At 41.4% G+C, this 20691-nt stretch overlaps 1 protein-coding gene across 2 annotated transcripts in view; it reads left to right on the top strand.

Moving 5' to 3' along the window:
• Positions 1–20691, top strand: part of exd3 (exonuclease 3'-5' domain containing 3) — a 47901-nt gene that overhangs the window by 15050 nt on the left and 12160 nt on the right. For both annotated transcript variants that reach the window (XM_086300435.1, XM_086300434.1), the window contains exons 17-19: positions 943–1161; positions 1794–1847; positions 1979–2110. In XM_086300435.1, coding sequence (XP_086156561.1) covers positions 943–1161; positions 1794–1847; positions 1979–2110 — 405 coding nt within the window. The remainder of the gene's footprint in view (positions 1–942; positions 1162–1793; positions 1848–1978; positions 2111–20691) is intronic.

Here is a 20691-nt window from a genome sequence, read left to right as displayed (position 1 = left end):
AAAAACCAAAGACGCTGAACTCATTTCGGATGGGGGAAAACAAAAAGTAGAGAAATAAAAGTCACTGCCATGAGTGATAAGATAAGCAATTTTCAAGTCAAACTTCTTATCTTACGTTAAGAAAACATATACTCTACCACCTGAGCCGCAACCTTATATAGATTTTTTTTCCCTCATTAGTTGACTTGATGAAACATGTAGTAACTGTGCTTGCTGGTCTAAGAGGTAGAGAAATTTAAAAGCTGTTTTATCTTTATATTTATTTCAAGAGTTCAGTTTTAAATATTTTTCCCACTATTTCACAAAAGTTCATTAATATACTTGACCTGCTTTGTTCATATTTTACTTTTATTTGTTTTTGGTAGGTTTCATAACCTTATACTCAACCTGGACATGTTGGAATTCTACTGTGAATGCAATTAACAATTATCAGTGTTGTTGAGACCAAAACCAAACAAGGGACCTAGTAAACAGTTTCCTTATAGAGGGTCTTTGCATCAGAGTGGCATTTTAATACTTGAAGCAAAGAGTATGTATTCAGTTAGTTTTTTTTGCCTTTTTAATGCAGAATTTCATGCAGAAACATGATTGCAGTCACCAGCAGGATTACTGTAGGTGTTGGTTCCGCTTCATAGACAGCGACCAACCTATTTACATGTAAAGCAGAATCTGCTAATTTAGCTATTCATTCTTCTGTGATAAATTTTCATGTTACATGTAAATGCTAAAACCTCTTACTGAAAACCCAACTTTTGAGCCTTCAGCCTGTAAGGAGGGACAATAAGTCATTGACAAAGACACTTCAGCAGTTCCTAGCAGCTCCAGGGGTGCAGATTTAAAGCTCACCCAGTGCTATAGCCTCCCTGAACTGTGGTGCAAGTGAAAAGAAAATCCCCCTATGGGGATCGGTTAAGTATCACATTATTGTCTCTGTCCATTTAGGAATGTCAGGGGGCTCAAAGGGTCAGCCCCTCTTGTTCAGATCCAGAGAAAGGCGTCTTGTATGGTGAGAAGCCTTCAGAAGATTCCCCACCGCTACCCCCTCAGCAGTTGCGGGTGGTGTGTGACAACATGCTGCAGGGACTCGGAAGATACCTGCGTTGTTTAGGAGTTGACGTGGTCATATTGGAGAACACTGATGATCACAGGGTTGCAGCTAAGGTTAGTCCTGCTAGTTTTTCTAAATATTCACATTTTCCACAGAAAAAGCCCTTGGGATGTCACAATATCAGATATTTGGTAATCAGTGCTGTTACCATTTAATTTTCACTTTTTCCATACCCCATTTATTCATATCAAAAATAAATTGAATGAATGACCTCATTCCAAAGGATGTTGCCACATACTTACGCTGCTATATTGTGATGTTATTAATGGTATTGATGTCAGCCTTAATGATCCTAAAAATATAAGCTTGACTCACGCCACAGCTACTTCACTGCTGAAGCCCAGAGATGGCATGATTAGGTATCCACAAGTCTTTCCTCCTGTAGTTTTTATGCAAATGGTATTAGAAAGAACTGATCGCTTTTAGCTATTCATAACGTTTTCCTGGTCAGTTCAAATCATAAATATCTGCACAAATTAGAGCAGACCTGTTCCTACACCTAGACTTGCTTCTACTAGGCCAAAAATTACTGTACCGTAGCATCTTCAGAACCTATATTACCATATAAAAACATACCATAATGTTTTCAGAATTTAGTGTACCAAAGTACATTTCAAGCATGAGTGTCATTACCGCATACATTTATTGTACTCTTTTATTCTTGTGTGAATTTGTTGTGTCTCAGTTAGCGCAGGCTGAAGGCCGTGTCATTCTTACATGTGGACAACCATTCCAAACTGTAAGTACACATGAACTCAAAAACAAATCTAAAATCTAGGGAATGCTGATGCACTGTGCGCTTGTTTTCATGCATTGGTGTGTCTGACTTGTTTCCTGGTACACATAGTTTGTCTGTATCTTCCCGTACAGTTGCGTTCCCAGGTGGCGGAGGGTCGCTGTCTCTCCCTAGCCTGCTCAGAAAAGGCCAGAGACCAGGCGGTTCGAGTTCTCAAACACTTTAACATCCAGCCCACTCCCAGTGATATATTCAGCCGCTGTCAGGTATTTCTGTCTATGAAAATATTTGTTTATGCGGTGTGCTACACACTTGTACATGATTTTCATGATCTTTTGTGGATGGTTAGAGTGAAGTTGTCTGCAGGGACGAAAAGTTCACAACAGACAAATGAAGAAAATAATACATGACTTGATGCAGAGTTGGATACAGATAACATCTGTGTAATTCAACAGTTAGTCCAAAATATTAATTTATCTTGCTTACTACTTACATTTGGCTCATACACAACTTTAATCAAGAGAAACACAAGAACTATAGTTATTATTTTAGTGAGAAGTATTATGAATGGAAGAATTTCGTAATTTTTTTTAAAAGCTTCTGCTTGAGTAAAGTCGTCGAATTCAAAGGAAAAATGCTTGTGGTAAAGGTGGTATGTTTAACACAGAAAGAAAGTGGAAGCATTTCTGAACTCTTTACTGGCAAGACTACCAGGAAATAAAGTGCTGACAGCATGGGAAGATGTTGAGCATTCTTATGTTCCTTATGTTGGAGATGGAAAAGAGACTTGCACTTGTGGTTAAGCCGTGCATAAAATCACAGGGTTTGGCTCACCTCTCACCTCTCACCCCACCCCAACACCCACGCACGCACACACACACACACAGAGGAGTAGGGATGGGTATCGTTTAGGTTTTATCCGATACCGGTGCCAAACTGGTACTTTTGAAACGGTGCAGGTGCTTAAACGGTGCTCAAACCGGTGCTTAAAGAATGGAGAACACAAAATTGGTCCAAAAACCTCTCATGTTTAGCTGGTTTTTTTGTAAAAAGATAACAATGTTAGCCTTTTCTGCAGCTATGGGGCATATATGGCATCACTCTTGGCTGGAAGCAGTGCTTAATCAATGGAAAAAACACAAACTTTGTCCAAAAACCTCTCATGTTTAGCTGTTTTCCACTTTTTCTTTGGTCATTTTAGCCTTTTTGGCCAGGGTGAAGGGAGCATCTGCCATCAAACAAGAGGACAGCCGCATGTAGCTATGATGATGTTTGCTAGTTCACCTTACATGCATTAATGTAATAACGTGGTTAGCCTACTCAACGTAAATTACACACGAACAACATGAAGCTACTCACGCAGAGAAGAACGGCTGCTACTGCCATCATCATTCGTCATCATTTCTGCTACACTGGCAGGGCTAGGGGCCAGGACTCTCCTCTTCGTGTTTTGGGGGATGTTGCTAACTCCGGGTCCGATAACAGGCACCACACCCGCAGAATCAGAATCAGAATACTTTATTGATCCCTGGGGGAAATTATTTATGCGCTCGGTGTGAGGTCTCGCAGCAAGCTATCAAGTACGGCGCATTTTTTGGCTTTTAAAAAAAACACTATGCGTCGCCAGGTGTTTCATCGGATTTGAGGTGTTACCTCCTTTGCACAGTGTCACAGTATCAGCTTAAAGCACTTGTTGCAGGCTGCTGAGTTTGCATCTTTTGCTGTGAAGTACAGCCAGACTTTTGACCACTTCGCCTTGGGCATTGTTAATCTGTAGCTCTGCTCTAAAAGAACGTACGTACCTGGACCCGCCTACTATCCTCGGAAACGTAAAATGATTGGCTAGAATTCAAAGTGTATGACATCTCAGGAAAAAAAGCACCGAAATAAAGCACCGAAATGTGCGCTGCTTTTCAGTCTGGTTACTACCGTTTATGTCAGAACCGCTGCCATAATGGCACCGGATACCGGTACCCATCCCTACAGAGGAGTCAACAGGGAGATGCCTTACCTCACTGTATTTTGTGGTTTTGTTCACGAGAGATTTTATGATGTAAGATATTAACAAGCTGATTGGTGTAGGGTGTATGTGGGTGTTGTAGTAGTAGCAGGGAGGCTAAACAAATGTATTCAGCAGTAAATCTAAGGTCATCTTTAGTAAAAGGAGGAGGAGGGTGAAGTCAATCCACGTTACCTTTATGTTCAAAGTAGCCATTTTAGAGCATCCAGAGTATCTAATTATTATCCCTCCTGAGCCAGACCTCCCTCTTTGTGGAGGTATTCTCAGCATGTCCAAATAGAGGAAGACCCTGGGGCAGACCCAGAAGACTCCGAATGGGATTGCATATCCCATCTGGTCTGGGAATTCCTCAGCAGGGGCTGGAAGATGTTGTGAGGAAGTGGGATGTCTGCGTTTCATTGTTTAGCTTGCTGCCACCACAGTCTTGATCAGTGCCACTGTTGGGTGATGGGGGAAGATGTATAAAAGATGCAAAAACTAATGGATATGGAAAAGGAGAGTCAAACATGCAGTGGTTCACTAAGAAAATTTACCATAATGCTGTGGATGAGAAGTAGCTTTAAGATGAAGACTTGATTTAAAAACATGGAAAATAGAAAATAAAGGAATTTAACTGAAGAAGGAATAAAGCTGAATAATTATCTGCTTCCTAACAAGCATGTGTGTATCCATAAGTAATACTAAAGTAGCAGCTCATGTTTATTATTCAGATCCATATTTTATCATGGTTGTGGAAAATATGTTAAAACAGTTACACTGCATCAATAACAGTCTGATTTATAGTACCTGACCTACAGATATCTCTGTGGGTGGCTGTTTCAGAGGGGCTATGTGCCCCTGTGTGTGTTTGTGACTGGGAGTGGAATCAGTAGAGTTTAAAACTTGGGTGTTCTAGCGTTCTTCTAGGAGGGGGTGAGGGGTGGCAAATTTGTCAAGACACCACCAGCTGCATTCCTTTTTTTTTTTTTTTGACCACCTTGATGCTACCTCCTGTTCTGATGATATGATGAGGATCACACATACCCAAAAAAAGCAGCAATTGACCATTGGCTAAATAGTCATCCATCTACATCCTTTACTTTAGTACACACTTCCTACACAACTTCAAAGAAGTCACTCCAATACATCCCATATAAATGCTGAATAGCATATTTAAATTATTACATTTTCCCACATATCTAGTTACATCTCTGGCACAGAGTTTTTTTCATTAGTTCATTCAGTGAAAAGCTCTTTCAACCACTTCCATCTCTCCTGCTGCCACTTTTTTAAAAACAGACTGACCAATGTTATCTTAATAAAATGTTTTCAGAATTATTATTATTATCAAAAGTAATATTGCTCAAGTATAATACAGTCGAACCTCCCCCCCAATTAACGGTTCAGTATTCACAGATTTTTTCCATAGATCAAAATTATTTGCAGATGTCTACGCTGCCAGTTCACCGCGTAGACATCTGCTGTTCAAGTGTTTCACGTATTTGTGTACTTTGTGTGTCTTTGTCTCTCGTTTTTAATCTAATTTGACTTTGAAATGATTTTTAAGTGTTTTGGGATGACAGTTTCAGGTGTATTTGATGTTTGAACTATTAAAATAGGTAGTTGTAAAGGGGGTCTCAAGTATTTGCGGTTATTGTCACACTGGGGGTTGACTATATTCCTTTTCATTATTTGGTTAAATGATATTGAAGATTAATAATACATTTCAGTCAGTTGTTTGTATTAAAGTTTTGTTGACCTTTGCTTAAATTGTAAAATATTGTAGGTGTGTGTGCGTGCGTGCGTGCGTGCGTGCGTGCGTGCGTGCGTGTGTGTGTGTGTGTGTGTGTGTGTGTGTGTGGCAGAGAGCAACAGAGAGTTTCACCCTGGGGCTCCACAACAGCCCACCCAGGCAAAGTTAACCTCTTTTGTTATCTGATTGTAAAGCTATCAAATTAGCAATGGGTGGCTTAGTTTCTCTCCCTTTTTGTCTATGTGTTCCTCCCTCAATCACATACACTACTGCTAAATGTCATGAGGAAAGAGAAGTAAATCTCACACACACACACACACAACAGGTTAAGCACAGCCTCGTGTAGGCATGCATATGTAAATTGTAGGGGAAGGGTTAATGTTTGTTTCTGTGTATCAATAGGCCTCACAGATTTTAGAGGCATAGGAATTTGACCCCAAGAGAGAATGCAACATAGAGAAGGGCATCATGTTTTTACTTTTCTGCATAGTTGCGCAATTGAAAAAATACTATCTCATGTATTTAAAATGTCATGTATGGTGTTTGAGGGATTCATATGGAAGTGGTTTATCTTCCGTGTGACTGAAAAACCTGGCTTCAGAAACTGAGCGTTATGCTCCTTATTCAGGCAGTATTAATACATATTCTTTGTGTAAACAAGGCAATTCATTTGGCTTGTATTTATATAAAGACCCATCTGCTGTTGGGAGATTTGAATCTGTCTCTGCTCTGTGGGATATGGCATCAGTCCCTGAAACCTCATACAAAAGAAATAATTAAGTAAAATAAAATGAACACTTTATAGAGACCTTTTTTTGTTAATATGGAACTTTTGCTTTCATCTGCATTCTGTATCACATTTCTAAACAAATCTACCTGAAATTTAAGTTTGATTTATTTAGCTTACTGTGCTTAATATGAGGTGAATATGTTTCTCCAAAGGCAAGCAAGCACATTTAAACCATTAACATTGAAATGATTTTAATTGCACTGTCAGAGCTCCAAAAAAGATAAAATTATTTTCAGCTTTAATACAGATTGTTAGTGTTGTCAAAACCCAACCATCCATTTTATTCTACTTATCCTGTTCAGAATCATTGGGGGGGCTGGAGCCTGTCCCAGCTGTCAAAGGATGAGAGATGTGGTACACCCTGGACAAGTTGCCTGTCTGATGCAGGGTTATGTTATAAATATGCTGATTTAAATATACATTACAGTAATTTATTAAATATCTATGAAAATCAAATCAAAATATGGCAATAATTAAAATAACATTTGCAGTAAAGCAAGTTATACAGGTCGGTTTCAGTGTTCTGTTTCTTAAAAAATATTTACTGTTATAAAATGTTAACAGATATCACAGAAATGAACTGTTTATAGTCCCTAATTAGTATCTCCAGCAAGGGTATTCCTTTGATGGTAAAGCTAGTGGTTGCTCCATTGCAGTTTCCCTATTTAGCTCTATCCAACTCCCACCACTAATTCCTGCTCTATCTGTACTTTCTATTCAAACACACACACACACACACACACACACACACACACACACACACACACACACACACACACACACACACTTCCGCTAGGCCTCATGGTTCCATGAGATGGCCCACACTGGCCTATTACAGATATGTTCAGATAGCAGAGGCTAGCTCAGAGGTAGATGTGAAACCAGCTACGCACAAACTCCCATATATATTGGGTAATGCAGATTTGAAACCCCAAACCAACAAACGCATATTATGACTGCTGCGTGCACACAGTCACCTCAGCACCTTCAAGCACAAACAGCAAGTGAGAACACATAGACTTGGTCACAGATGCGCTCACACTCAGACTCAGGCGTAGACACTGTTGCAGCTGAAACGCTGGTTCCCACGCACCAGACGACTGGGGAAGTGAAAACAAGAGCAACAGGAACCGCTGCACTGTGAGAGGGAGGGGTGGGAGAAATAAGAGGGGGGTTACAGACAGGAAAAGGAGAGGGAGGGAAGGCGATAGAGAAGTGAGAACAGAGGTGATGGTGGTGAGGTAAAAAGATGAGAGACAAAAAAGGGAACTGCAGTGAAAGCAGTTGAGAAATAGCGAATAATATGGTTGTGGAGAGAGGGAGAGGGAGGCTAAAATTACACACTGAAGCTGAAAGGTATTTGAGGAAATGTGAGAAAAAGCAAAGTTGTTTGAGTGAGATAAGTGTGTGTTGAATGAGGAATATCAAGAGGAAGAGAGAGTGAAGGAAAAGGAGGGGTACAGGAGGGAGGACTACACGGCAATAGAAAGACTTGTTGTCTCTGCTTTGATCTACAAAGAGAGCTGCAGGCTGAGAAGCAGGAGGAATGTGAGAGGTTGAGACACGTTTAATGCTATCCTTCACTTGCTGTGTGTGTGTGTGTGCACGCGCACGCACATGTGAGTACAAGTGAAACTGGGTTAATCTCTGCCAGGATGTAAACATGATAGGTGTTAAAATCCAGTAGCAAACAAGATAGTTTTTATTGAAATAGATTCCCTTTTTCAAACTTGCATGCAGCTGAAATTGTTAGATGCCCATGGATATGAGCAGTATCATACTATGAAACCTGAGTGCCTTCTCATATTTTTTTTGCAAACCTGCCCTGGTTTCTCATGCTTGGCTCTCCTCGTCTGTATCTCTATGCATGTGCCTTCCTCTCTGGTGACAAAACAGGGGTCGTATTTGTGTGTCCTGCTGTTTCCCACTCTCCCTCCCCTTGAGGGACTAGAGATGAGAGGGAGCGACAATGAGAAGGGGCAGGAGGAGACTGTTGGGAGGGGGGCATTCCATAGGCACGCCAAGACATTCCGAGGGAAACCATCCCAAATATTTCCCACTGTGTGTGGCGAGGGCTTCGCATCTCCTGTTACACACAGTTTGAGAAAGTGCTAGAGGTAAACACACAGGGAAAAAGTGTTGTTCACACACAGCACAGACTGCTTTTTGTGACACATACATATAAACAGTAGGTTTTGAGTACATATATATATATAATTATAAGAATTATAAGAATGATATACCAGATCTCTGTCTGAGCTGCTGTAGGGTAGCCAAATAAGGAAAGGCTATTGTGATTGTTGTGTTGCTTCTAAGCTCCGGTTTATGGAGACGTGACCACAGATATTATATAGCTGTCACTGAGATGATGTTGTTGTTGTGAATATGACCTAGTTAGGGAAATGAGAAGCTGACACAATGAGTCATTATTCATGCGCTGTACTGTATTTCTGTGGTTTTCATCGGAAAGGACCGGAATTTATAAAGAAGTAATTGAAAGAAGTAGATCCTAAGCATTGTTATTGCAGGTAACAAAAACAAAACTAAAACTAGCTATATAAAACCATACTATCTGATAGAAATAAAAATATTAACAGAAATTATATTGGGAATTTACAAAAGCATATCTAAAGTAAATTTAAAATGTAGAAGAAATGTATTTAGTTGTAGTCTTTAACAGTTTGGTCCAATTTTTCAAGGCAGCTTATCCAGGCTTTGGTAAATGTGTTAGACGTGAGACGAAGCCGTCTACATTACTGAGAGCTAGTTGCCTCCAGAAAGTGCTGGGTGTGCATTGTAACATCTATTCTGAACTTCTTAAATCTTGCTCCTGACAAACACTCTCCATGTGATAGAAATGAATTCAAACTAACACTGAAACTGAACTTTTTTCAAACAGGGAAAACTAAACTGAAATCAACAAACCCATTGCAGAAACTTACTAAAAAATTTAAAAAAAAAAGTAAATAAAATAAATTCTAAAACGGAACTAGAAATAGAAAATGAAAGACTATACTAACTATAACACGTACAGGAAATAGCAGACCTTCCAGCAGTGGATTTAAAGAAGCGTTCTTAAGATTGTGGCAGCATTAAAAGTGAACTGGAGGTGCATGAAGAGATGATCTTAAAGAGGATCATCTTCTATTATGATCCCAGAGAGTCAAATCAGGCAAGGGTTTTGATTCACATACTTGGAGTGTTTGTTTTGGAACACGTCACATTTCCAGTAGTGCGAACACGGCTGTTTTTGTAGGGAGCAACTTGTGATTGTGTCCAAACCTGATTCTTCCGACATTATCCAGATACCATTTGCGACAATAGCATTAACACAATTAGCAACAAGACTACAAGAAAACTAGTACTGAAAATAATGCTAACAGTTATTAAGTTAATAATAGCATTTTCCTGGACAGCATAAGGATACTTGGACACCACTCAATAGTTAGGAAACAAAATAAGTTGATGTCTCTGTTATGTAAATGTTTATTATTTTCCTGAAGAGGTAAATCCTTCAGTTCTTCTCTGAGAAGTGTATGTGTATGTATTTGTGTCTGAACTGTGAGAGATGACCGTACCACGCACTCGTTAAACTCTGTGAACTCTTGTAAGGCAGGCCATTTTTTGGAAGTGGTGTGAAAATCCCACAGAAAAATCTGCAGCTGTCTGAGCAGACACAATAGCGGATACACATACGAACTAATAGATAAGAAAGAAGATGATCCATCACTCACCAAGCATTTAAGAAATCAGGCCTGCTCTGTTTTCCCACAGTCAAGTTGGCCCCAGGATAACATAGCAAGGCAGTGACACCTGCGTGTGCGGGTGGATGCATGATATGTATCTGTCTCTGTGTGTCTGTCTGTCTCCATGCTTGTGTGAGAATATATAGTTGCTCAAAACCCACTTAGGTTTTCAGCACTTAGAGGCGCGGATAATGTGCATATATGTTGTTTTCTTAGAGATGGGTTTTAATTATAGATGGAGGAGTCATTCTGGAGATAATAATCTGTTAAGAAACCAGCTTTTTGCTATTTCCAGCTCAGGATGCGGTACTTATTTTCTACGCAAGTGCAAATGATAGCATTGTGGAGTGTAGTTAATGGAAGAAGGTATTTACAGTTTTTGCTCTCTTTTATTCGTATGCACGCCCCTCATCAGCATGTGGGTAGAAATGGGTTTGATATCAGAAGCCAGGTATTGGACTGCCCACACTGTGGTTAGTGAATGCCATAGTGTTATGGCCATGTTGGTGACATAACTTTGTTTTGTAAGTGCATCATGAAATGAATATACAATTGTTTACCCTAGTTACAGGAAAGCATACTTTGCAGTTTTGTAATGATCTGACATGGAAACAAAGCAAACTTTTCACCTTTCATTGCAGAAACATTGTAAATAAAATAGAGGATGGCCATTGGCAGGTACTCATATCATGATATGCATGCAGCAATGAACGTAATATGCCTTTTTAGAGCTGCATGAAGACGTGTGTATAACACCGTGACACATGATCTATTTTCTTACTCTGTTGCTTTTTCACCTTTTTCTTTTTTTTTTAAACTGATGCTCTTTTAAATAACACTCTCCTTTACCCCTAAGGTTCTTAATTTCTCTCCCCCACTCTGTATCGGTTTCTTCTTATGGCCTCTGTTAGGTGTTGCTCTCCCTCACCCACAGTTCTCACCCTGCTTCCCTGCTCTGCTCCACTCCCAGTCTCATTCTCCGTTTCAGATTAGCCAAGGCGAGGAATCCGGTGCAGCCGGCAGCTGGAATGTCCTGTTTGTCCTGCTCTGCTTGTGTGTGTGTGAGAAGTTGGTGAGGTTGGTGCTGCTTTTTGATTTTGATGTGTTCCATTGTCTGAGAGCCAAGCTGCTTCCTGCCCCTGCTTTCCCCAAAAGCCTGGGAGAAGCGGAGAGGATAAAAAAGTAAAGGGGTGAGAAATTGTGAGAAAACACACCAGAGACAGGCTGAGATGAAGAGAGGGAAGGAAGAAGAGGTAATAAGAAGGAGAAAATAGCAAAGGGGAAATGGCTAGGAAGGAAAAGATGAGGCCGGAAGTGATGGAGGGATGGAAAAGGGAGGAGAGAGTTAGTGAGGGAGGAAGAGAGGTGAAAAGGAAGGAGGGAGAGCTTCAATAGGGCTTTTCCTCCAAACACCAATACAATGAAGTAGTGCGTAATTTCCCATGTCCCCCCCGCTTCACCCCCCAAAACATACACACATACACATACAAATACACACAACGTTTCTCAAAGGTGATGATGCTTTCGTCTCCATCTTCAAGTGTTATACTTTTCTCTGTCATGCTTCGTGGGTCTTTGTTTCGCAGGCTTCATCTGTCTTTCTGTGGTCTGTGTGTGGTCTGACACTACGGGATGCACAAGCAATGGAGATATATAGGAATGAGGAATTACAAGGATAAAATGAACAAAACAAAGTGATAAAGATAAGGGAGGAGATGCAGAGGAAGAGGATGTCTGAGCAGTGAGAGAGGAAAAACAATTGCACAGCAAGAAAATACCAGAGGAGAGAAAATGGCTCAAAATGCCATTTGGGTGTATGTTTTGTATGTGGTACATTTCCCTGTGAAAATGTGGACGTGCATAAATCACTTAACATGTACTTTTGTGTGTATGTGTGCGAGCGTTTGTGTGTGTGAGGGGCTTTGACGTGGCAGAGCAGTGCATTCCTGCTGGGTGGTGATGTCATGAGAACTAGCTCTCCACTTGCAGACAGACAGCCCTGTTTATGTTCCCCACCAGAGGAGAAACCACACTGTGTGTGTGTGCGTGTGTGTGTGTGCGTGTGTGTCTGTCTGACTGCGTTATTGGCTCATGGGGGAGGTGGGGAAGCCAAGAGGCACTCGAGAGGGTCTACTTTCCCCTGCCGCTCAGGGAGAGGGAACCACTTACTGATGCCTTCCTCTGAAACATACACAGAGAAAGAGGAAGTTTCTCATGTTTTGCAGAGCACAGTAGCTGCACAGCCAGACTGTGCTGCTGTGAGTGATTGCCCTCTGCTTCTAAATAGTCTCCTAAGGGACAGAGAATTCTTTGCACTATAATAACAAACCTTAGGTCAGCTAATGACCACAATACCACACAGGGAATGGACCTTTCATCATTAAAATCACATTTTAATACACTGTTATATAACACAAAATGTGTTTTCTTAAGGGTTAAAAGTCAGGCTGCAAGTATAATTGGGGCTTGAGAGAAACCAGTTGCAAAAGTAGGTCAAAGATTTATTGATAAAACCTTTTAAAAGAAAAAAAAAGTTATTTCTCCATAAATGACACGTGCCCATGCATTTGTCTTCCTTGGGTCTCCTTAACTATTACCCACATACTTTTCTTTGATCAATAAAAGTTAAGTCCCACCGGTAACGGTAGAAAAATGTTATGAGAACTTGCGCTAACAATTGCACTTTCCTTTCCCAGATACTGCTGGTGTGATTGTCTCTCTGTCTGTGGTCATGGTTTAATGGTTTCCCTTGCGATAGTGAAATGTGATCTTTGGTCTTCGCAGCTTAGTGAATCATAAATCATTCTCCCACACTCTACATGCACCATAACATAGCAAGCCATCCAAGCTTATTCTGCCTGCGCTGCACCCAACCACGGTGATAAAGAACTCTTGTCAGCCACGCTAATGCCTGCCAGTGAGAAATAGCTGAGAGGGTTAAGGTTGTTATTATCATATCTCTGTGGCACACAAGCCCACTTCGGGAGCTTTAGGTGACCCCTACATGTACAGTCATGCTTTTAAGGCTTCCTCACATGCAATTTGACATATGACCTATTTCTGCTGATCATTTTAAAACTACAGCTTCTTTTGCACTGCGATCTGATTGCTGTGAATTAAGAGGGAGGCTTGATGCTTAAGCCAATAATATAAGGATTACTTGGGACAAATAACTTAATCGTAAACATGGAGGCTGTGCTTTTTTCTTTTATAGATTTAAGACTACTTAACCCCATGCACTTGTCAGTGTTACCCAATTTTCAAGTTGGAAGGCTTGTAGACAATATTGAGAACATTTTACTAGATCATATCACCATCTGTGTTCTCTGCAAATGCATTGTTTCCACATATATGGGTCACCAATTGTGGTTGATAAAAAACAATATCTGAAATAAAGAGATACCATGACCGTGGCGCCTTTGTGCTCACAGTTACAACAACCCCTATGACATGCAGGAATTCTTGGAAGCAATTTATGTGTATCCTTCCCTGTTATATTTTCCTAATGTTAGGTTACTAACTGCATAATTTTAGTTGCTGTTCAGCTCATGATTGCTGTCTCTCTGCATGATGAATGTGTGTGGTCTGTTGTCTGTGCTTAGTGTCACATAAGGGTGGGGGTACTGAAATTCTCTAGTTGCATGTGTCTTCCTGTCTCCTGTTTATAGAGTTTTGTGACAGTTAAGACAAAAAAAAAACCCCATAAAAATCTTTACCAGATTTCTACAAATGAACCAAAAATTACAATTTCTGATTGTGTGCTCTCTGATGCAAGAGCTTCAGAACTTCTTTCACAAGAGCTGCTTTTAATTTTATCAGTCATGAATTCTTCTGCACTTTCAGTGTTGTTGACTTAGTTGATAGCACAGAAAACCAGCAGGAATGGGAACCACTGGCCTGTATATCTTCACAACAATAACCTCATCTATCCTGTACATGTGTGGACATTGTGTGTTAGTCCAAGCTTGTGCGTGTGCATGAATGCTGTTTCCGAGAATGAGTTGTGTCAACACTTGAATTTAAACCTCATGGAGACAGAGATAATGGATGGTAACCCCCCACCGTCTGTGGCTTGTGAACTAAACCACGGTATTCTGTGTGTGTGTGTGTGTGTGTGTGTGTGTGTGTGTGTGTGTGTGTGTTTCAAAGTTGGCGCTCCGGTGATGTATTGCTGTTTTGTTTCTACTTGATTCTCATGGGCAGAACTGTGAATACAATCACAGTGGAGGCCTGTATATACTGTGAACGTTTTTTAAATGTCTGAGCTGTGTTCCTGTTCACTCCTTGTGTGTGCGTGTGTTATTGTGTTATGTCTTTGGAATGGGAGGCCGACTCGGCCTCAAAACCTCAAACTATGCCTTGCAGTGGTTCTTCCCAAAGCATGCAGTTTGCGTGATGCGATGCTGTCAGGAAGTTAGACTCTGTTTGCTTTGGGACATACACACATTCTCTTTGTTTTGTTGTCTCCTCCGTTACACACACAGTCAGATTAAAAGTGAAAGTGCTAGTCGGATGGGAATGGTCAGAGGCACACACCCCTTCACTCCTGGGAGCAAAGAGGTAGAAGGCTGGAGAGGTCAGGCTACTTGGCCTGGGAAAGGCAAAGGGGGAGGCACTCTGGATAGATTAGATAGATCAGTAGAAATCGGAAAAGAGCGGAGAGATTGAAAGGAGAAGAAAAGGGATATGTGTGGTGAGTGGAATAAGGAAAGAAGGAAAAGGAGAAATCAGACAGAGATAGACAGAAATTTAGGGAGATGAGTGTAGAAGTCAAGACTTGAATGTCAGGGCTGCTGAGAAAGATGCAGGATATAAATGGAGTGGAAAATTAGGCCCACATTAGGTAAAAAAAAAAAAAATGATGATGATGATGATGCGCCACTTGCGTCTTTTCCCCATTTCCTTCTCTTGGAGGCCAAAGAAAACCAGCATCTAATGTTTCTCATCGGAACTGCATCCCAGCATTTTCGTTAAAGCCATAAAGAGAGAGGAGTGTGTGTGTGTGCATGCATTTGTACTTAATGGAGACCACAAGCAATGCACGTGGACCAAATACAACTAAATAGCAAACACAAAATATGAGCTGTGGTAGTTTTGTGCTTGCTTATAAGTGTGCTATGCTGTGGTTACCTGCCCCTGCCACACACAAAATTAAAATTAAATGAATTAAATCTGTAAACAATAATGGTAGCCTTATTCTGGCTATTCACATTAACTGAGACTGTAATTAGACATGTGTGCCTTTGTTTAAGTACTTTCATTTTAGTTCACAAACTTGTTTCAGTATTTGAATGCCAACCATTCCAACAATCTCATTCATTCATTAGACCGATTGCACGTGTTCCTTTAGAGGTGCATAGTTGTGGGTGTGACTGGGTGTGTGATGGTGTAATAATACTGTGCTGTTTGGGTGTGGGTGTTTGTGGTTAGGGCGTTGCCTTTTTGTGTGCAACACAGCTATCTAGTAGTTGTAGGACCGTTAAAATTATGAGGAGAACAAGCATCTCAGCATGTCCCACCATCTCAAACCGAAGCCGCATATCTGTGAATAAATGTAACAGCTCAAGCCACCCAGTGTCCCCATTGTTGCTGGTGAAAACCAGAGGTGAGTGGAGTGCCTGAGTACCTGTCTGTCTGAATGATCCCATGGACCTCCTATGCCACACACACATACGAGACGTGCACACAGAAATGCACACTCACGGGCCTCCTTGGACGCAGGGAGCCCTTTCTTTCTTTCTTTCCCTCCATTTTCCTGCTGTCTATTTTGGTCAACTGGTGGCCCGTTCCCACAGTGCTGCTGTTCCCATGGTTATCGCCGTGGAGATAGCGAATGGGGGTTGGAGGGGGTGGTGAGCTTGATGGAGAGCGGGAGAGACAGCGTTGCTCTGTTCGAAGAGATAGGGGACTATGTGACTGTAGAGGAGGCGGGGGTGAAACGGGGTGGGGTGGGAGGGGGGATGAATGGTATGGGTTTGAGTGTGTGAGTGTGTGTGATGCGACGCTCCCATCAAGATCACAGGTGGCAAGTGTCAATCAGTGCTTTAAATTGTTTTTAATAAATACATAGAAATAAAATGGTCTAACTGAGGCATATGTAAAGTTGTCGTATTTATAAGTTGTACGTAATTTAAGGTATCTGTCATATTAGATGCATATGATAATGACTATAACCCATATGAAAGCTCTTTCTTTAGGTAGATGCTATTTCCTGAGATCGAGAGCTTGAGTTGAGGTGCAAAAATTGAGGTTCCCCAGGTGGGAACTGGGAGCTGGTAAGGGGGTGTGGGGGTGAGGGCCAGCGAAAGGAGAGAGCAAGCGATCATTGGGGGGTGGTGAGGGGTGCGGGAGCTCAGAGAGAGGGACGGATTCAGTTCCCACACTTCTAATTACTGTGTCACTGGAGACTGAAAGGGGACTGCCCCTGGCCCTAGGGAATTTGCCGGGGCCGGTCGCAGAGAGGGTGCAGCAGTGGAGGGAGGGAAGGGGACAGAGGGCCAGAGGGGAGGAAGGGAAGGAAGGGTGGAAATAAAGAGGGTGTATGACACAGGAACTCTCTCCATAGTCCTTTCTTTTGGTTTTACCTCATCACATTCACACTAGAGGTGAACCCCTTCACCATGAGTCCCCTCCCTCTCACCTACCCAGATACCCCAACCTCTCACCTCCGACCCACTTATGCTTAACCCTTCCTTGCCCTCCTCCACCTCAGTCCTCTCTTTCTCTTCAGCCTTTGTTTGCAACCATGTTCTGCTTCCTTTCTACCCAAACCCTCCTTTTTCAACCTCCCCCTCTACCTCCCTGCTTTTCTAATGCCCTGGGCCTCTCCTATGTCTCCTGTTGATATGAACAAGGCTCCAAGAGACACTTTGAAGTGAGTTTGAATTCACACATACACATATTCTCCTGTCTTATCCTCATTATTGCCACTTAACCCTGAACCCTTTTCCTCTTTCATTTCCCTTTATCTCAGCCTCCCATATCCTGTCCACTGTGAGTTATGTCTGTCCTGATAACATTTATGATGACACAGATAGACGCGTAACCAAGTTGTCCTTTCTCACATGTTGCCCAAAACAGGATATAGCCCGCTTCAGACTACTGGAAATAGTCTGTGTAGTTTAACTGAGCTTGCTGTCTGGATCGAGTATGCAGGACCCCTACCTCAGCTATCAACTAGTCAGAGAAGCACTAATGACATGACATATTTGTCAGCATCTCAGTCAAAGTATCTCATTATGAACCAGTTGGCCCTTTTGAATCCCAGTAAAGTCCTTCCTAAGGACAGTTTTCTTTTCTTTCATTTCTTTCCCGAGTCACCAGATTTTGCGTTTCCATCGTCTTTCTTTCCTTTTTCATTTCTCTCAAACCATTTCCTGGGTTCCTGATGTGTTCATCAGAATTAAATGTAGTTGGTTGTAGAACATGAGCAGTTAAATTTTTTGGACTAAAGACTTTTAAGTTTAAATTGAATCATCAAATTTCTTTCAAGTTAAAATAAGAGCAAAAGCACTTAGTTGGTAGTGCAGTTATGTTTTGATCCCAAAATAAATAAAGTCACAGTAGTCACTTAGCTGCCATATAATGGCAATTTTATGCCAGCTGCGCATTACCTCGAGGATGGCACCGGACAACAAAGTTGATCTTAGTCATCTGTTGTCGCTATCCGCCATTTCTGCAGGTTGTGTACCACTTGTTTTTTGTAACCTATCCCTTTGAGCCACTTTTGCCACTTTTGGGGGGGGGACAACAACTCTGCAGCTTTTGCTTCTGGTTTTGACCCCCTATATCAGCAATGATGTGGAGGTGTTATCAGAAAGGCCTCACTTATCATTCAGGAGAATGATGCAGCTACTACATGTACCGTAATGGCAAGCACAAATGGATGACTGTGCTTGTGTGATGATGATGATACAGCGACGCACAAAGTGACTAATTTCGGGTATACTCACGTCTTAACCTGTTGTTTGCTCTAAACAGGCAGCACATTCTCCTAAATCAGTGGTTTTTAGCGATGAGAAAGCATGTGAAGCTGCCTATGAACTGTTTGACACATGTGAGAAAGGGCAACTTCAGACATTGTCCCAACCTGATTCTCCTGCCGTTGTTTGGAGTTCATGCATGAAAACAGCTTAAGTCACAGATTCCCAAAGTGGATGCTGCAGCATCCTACGGTGCCTCATTCACAGACTTTGGCTACGTTCACACTGCAGGTCTTAATGCTCAATTTTTGATCAAATCCGATTTTTTTGTCTGCTCGTTCACACTACAAATAAAATGCGACAGCAAACGCGCTCTAGTGTGAACCCTCAAAGCGGCTCGCATGCGCAAAAGCAGATGTCACACACAACGCGCTCTGTTTAGACCCAGAGCAAACAATATTGTTTGACTGATGGCCCTTAATATAAAGACTTCAGACTTCACGTTTCCCAATTTTTGCTTTACGTTATTTTGTTATTTTGTTTTGTTATATGGCAATTCGGGGGTTGATTGATGAGGATTTCTTTGAGGTGTTCTTTTTTTCGGGGTGGAATGATTGTAGAACAAAGATCTTTAAGCACTTTAAAAAATTAAATGCAAAAAGTGCACATTTTAATTTCTTTTGGATTTTCTCCAATCCACACAGCATCAAAACACAGGCTCAAATACCATACACCCCCACTAATGTTTGGTTAAATATTCATAGCAAGTTGCACCTTGAACATCAAGCACCTGGTAGAATACTGGGTGGACATGTGACCAGTCTTCCTGCCAAAATTGGTAGAGTTAATTTAATCAGTTGGTTTTCTGACATGGATCAAGGATTTAGACAGTAAATGAGAGCAGGAACACGGATTCTGCACAAAGACGTAAACACACAGCGCGGACCCGCGGATCAGAATCAGTTAGATGTCGCCTTTCTCAGCTGACGGTCGGGGCTGAAAGCTGACAGCTCGCTGATTCTGATCCGCGGGTCCGCGCTGTGTGTTTACGCCCTTTTTGCGCTGATCATAAAGCTGTTAGTTTTATCTCTCTCCAAACAATATTGACCGAACCAGCAGCAAAAGAAGATCCAAACTACGCTTCACATAAACATCGTCATGAATTCCCTCTTACTTTTGCTGTTTTGCTTCCAACATGATAAAATCACACTTCATGCACAGCTCTCTCTCTCTCTCTCTCTCTCTCTCTCTCTCTCTCTCTCTCTCGCTCTCTCTGCCTCTCCCTGTCTGTCTGTTTTCTGCATTATTCGCTTGCTTTTTATGCACAAGTCTACCGTTGTTTACAGCGCTGTCGGCCGACGTTTTTTTTTTTTTCGTTTTACTTACTTCCGAAAAGAAAACCTAATTTCTGCCATTCAATATTGAACAAATTTAAACTTTTTAAAATTATGCAAAATGCAAAACGCTTAGCCGTGTCTCTAATAAAACCGCTGTAACTTGTGAATCGGAATTGAATCGATTCTAGAAATCAGTGACGATACACTGCCCTAGTTGGAAAGGTCATTCAAAAGCCTAATTTTCCAAAATTTTCCAGATTCCTGGATCAAACAATTCAAACAACTGTATGCAAGTACAAGTCATTTGGATATGTCACCACTTTGGCTACTTCTGGAAGAAGACCCAAACTGTCAGCTTAACTTTCAGTCAAATGCCTTCTCGAGAAGTTTTACAGTAAGATTTGGCCACACTGACAAGAAGTATGTTCGGGGGACTTAAGGAGAGAGTTTCAAACCTAAGAACGATATCAACTGTTAAGTGTGATGGTAGTAGCATCATGCTGTGGCCCTGTTTTGCTACCATTGGTACCGGTACATTGCACAAAGTGGATGGAATAATGAAGAAAGATTACCTCCAGATTCTTCGAATTCCCCTTAGATCAAGAGCTAGAAACTTGAGCACCACTGGGTGTTCCAACAGGAGAAACGCATTTCAACATGTGTATTTTTGGAGTGGGTAGAGCAGCCAAACATTTTGCTTCTAGAATGGTTTTCCCAAAGCCCTGAGCTAAATCCTACTGAAAATCTGTGAGTTATGGTTAAAAGCCAGGTCTGGGGTCATGAAACCAACTAATTTAAATGAACTACAAAATGATCTACAAATTCATCCAAGAAAAGTCGTCAGATATCCAAAATTATGCCAGAAGCTTGTTGGTAGCTACCAAAAACATCTGGTCAAGGTAAAACGTTCTAAGGGACATATAACCAAGTATTATGGTGACTGCGATAGGGGTATATATATAGTTTTGAACCCTATGTGGATTAGGATTTTTAACTCATTAAAGACATATGCTGTAAGAATAATTTACTTCATACAGCTTCTTGTAGACCTTCATGGTCTACAAGAAGCTCTTTATGATAAACTGTGCGTTTATTTACAGTGGTGTAAATAATCCACAGAATAATATATCCCCGTGTTCCCTTGACTCCCGTGTCGTGTCTTCCACCCACAAGTCCGTGCTCCGTGCTCTTCCGCTCCCATGTGTCCCCGCACCCCGTGCTTGCTGCTCTTGTCTTCCACGCTCTTTCCTGGAGAAAATAACAAAGAAGCAACCGTTAGGACACTCAACCACTGCGGGCA

The sequence above is a fragment of the Aulonocara sp. 'chitande type north' Nkhata Bay genome, linkage group LG7 (genome assembly GCF_057382095.1).
Source record: "Aulonocara sp. 'chitande type north' Nkhata Bay isolate Kocher_YH1m ecotype deep benthic linkage group LG7, A_spYH_male_GT1.1, whole genome shotgun sequence".
Lineage (NCBI taxonomy): Eukaryota > Metazoa > Chordata > Actinopteri > Cichliformes > Cichlidae > Aulonocara > Aulonocara sp. 'chitande type north' Nkhata Bay.
This window is presented reverse-complemented; position numbering and strand designations above follow the sequence as displayed.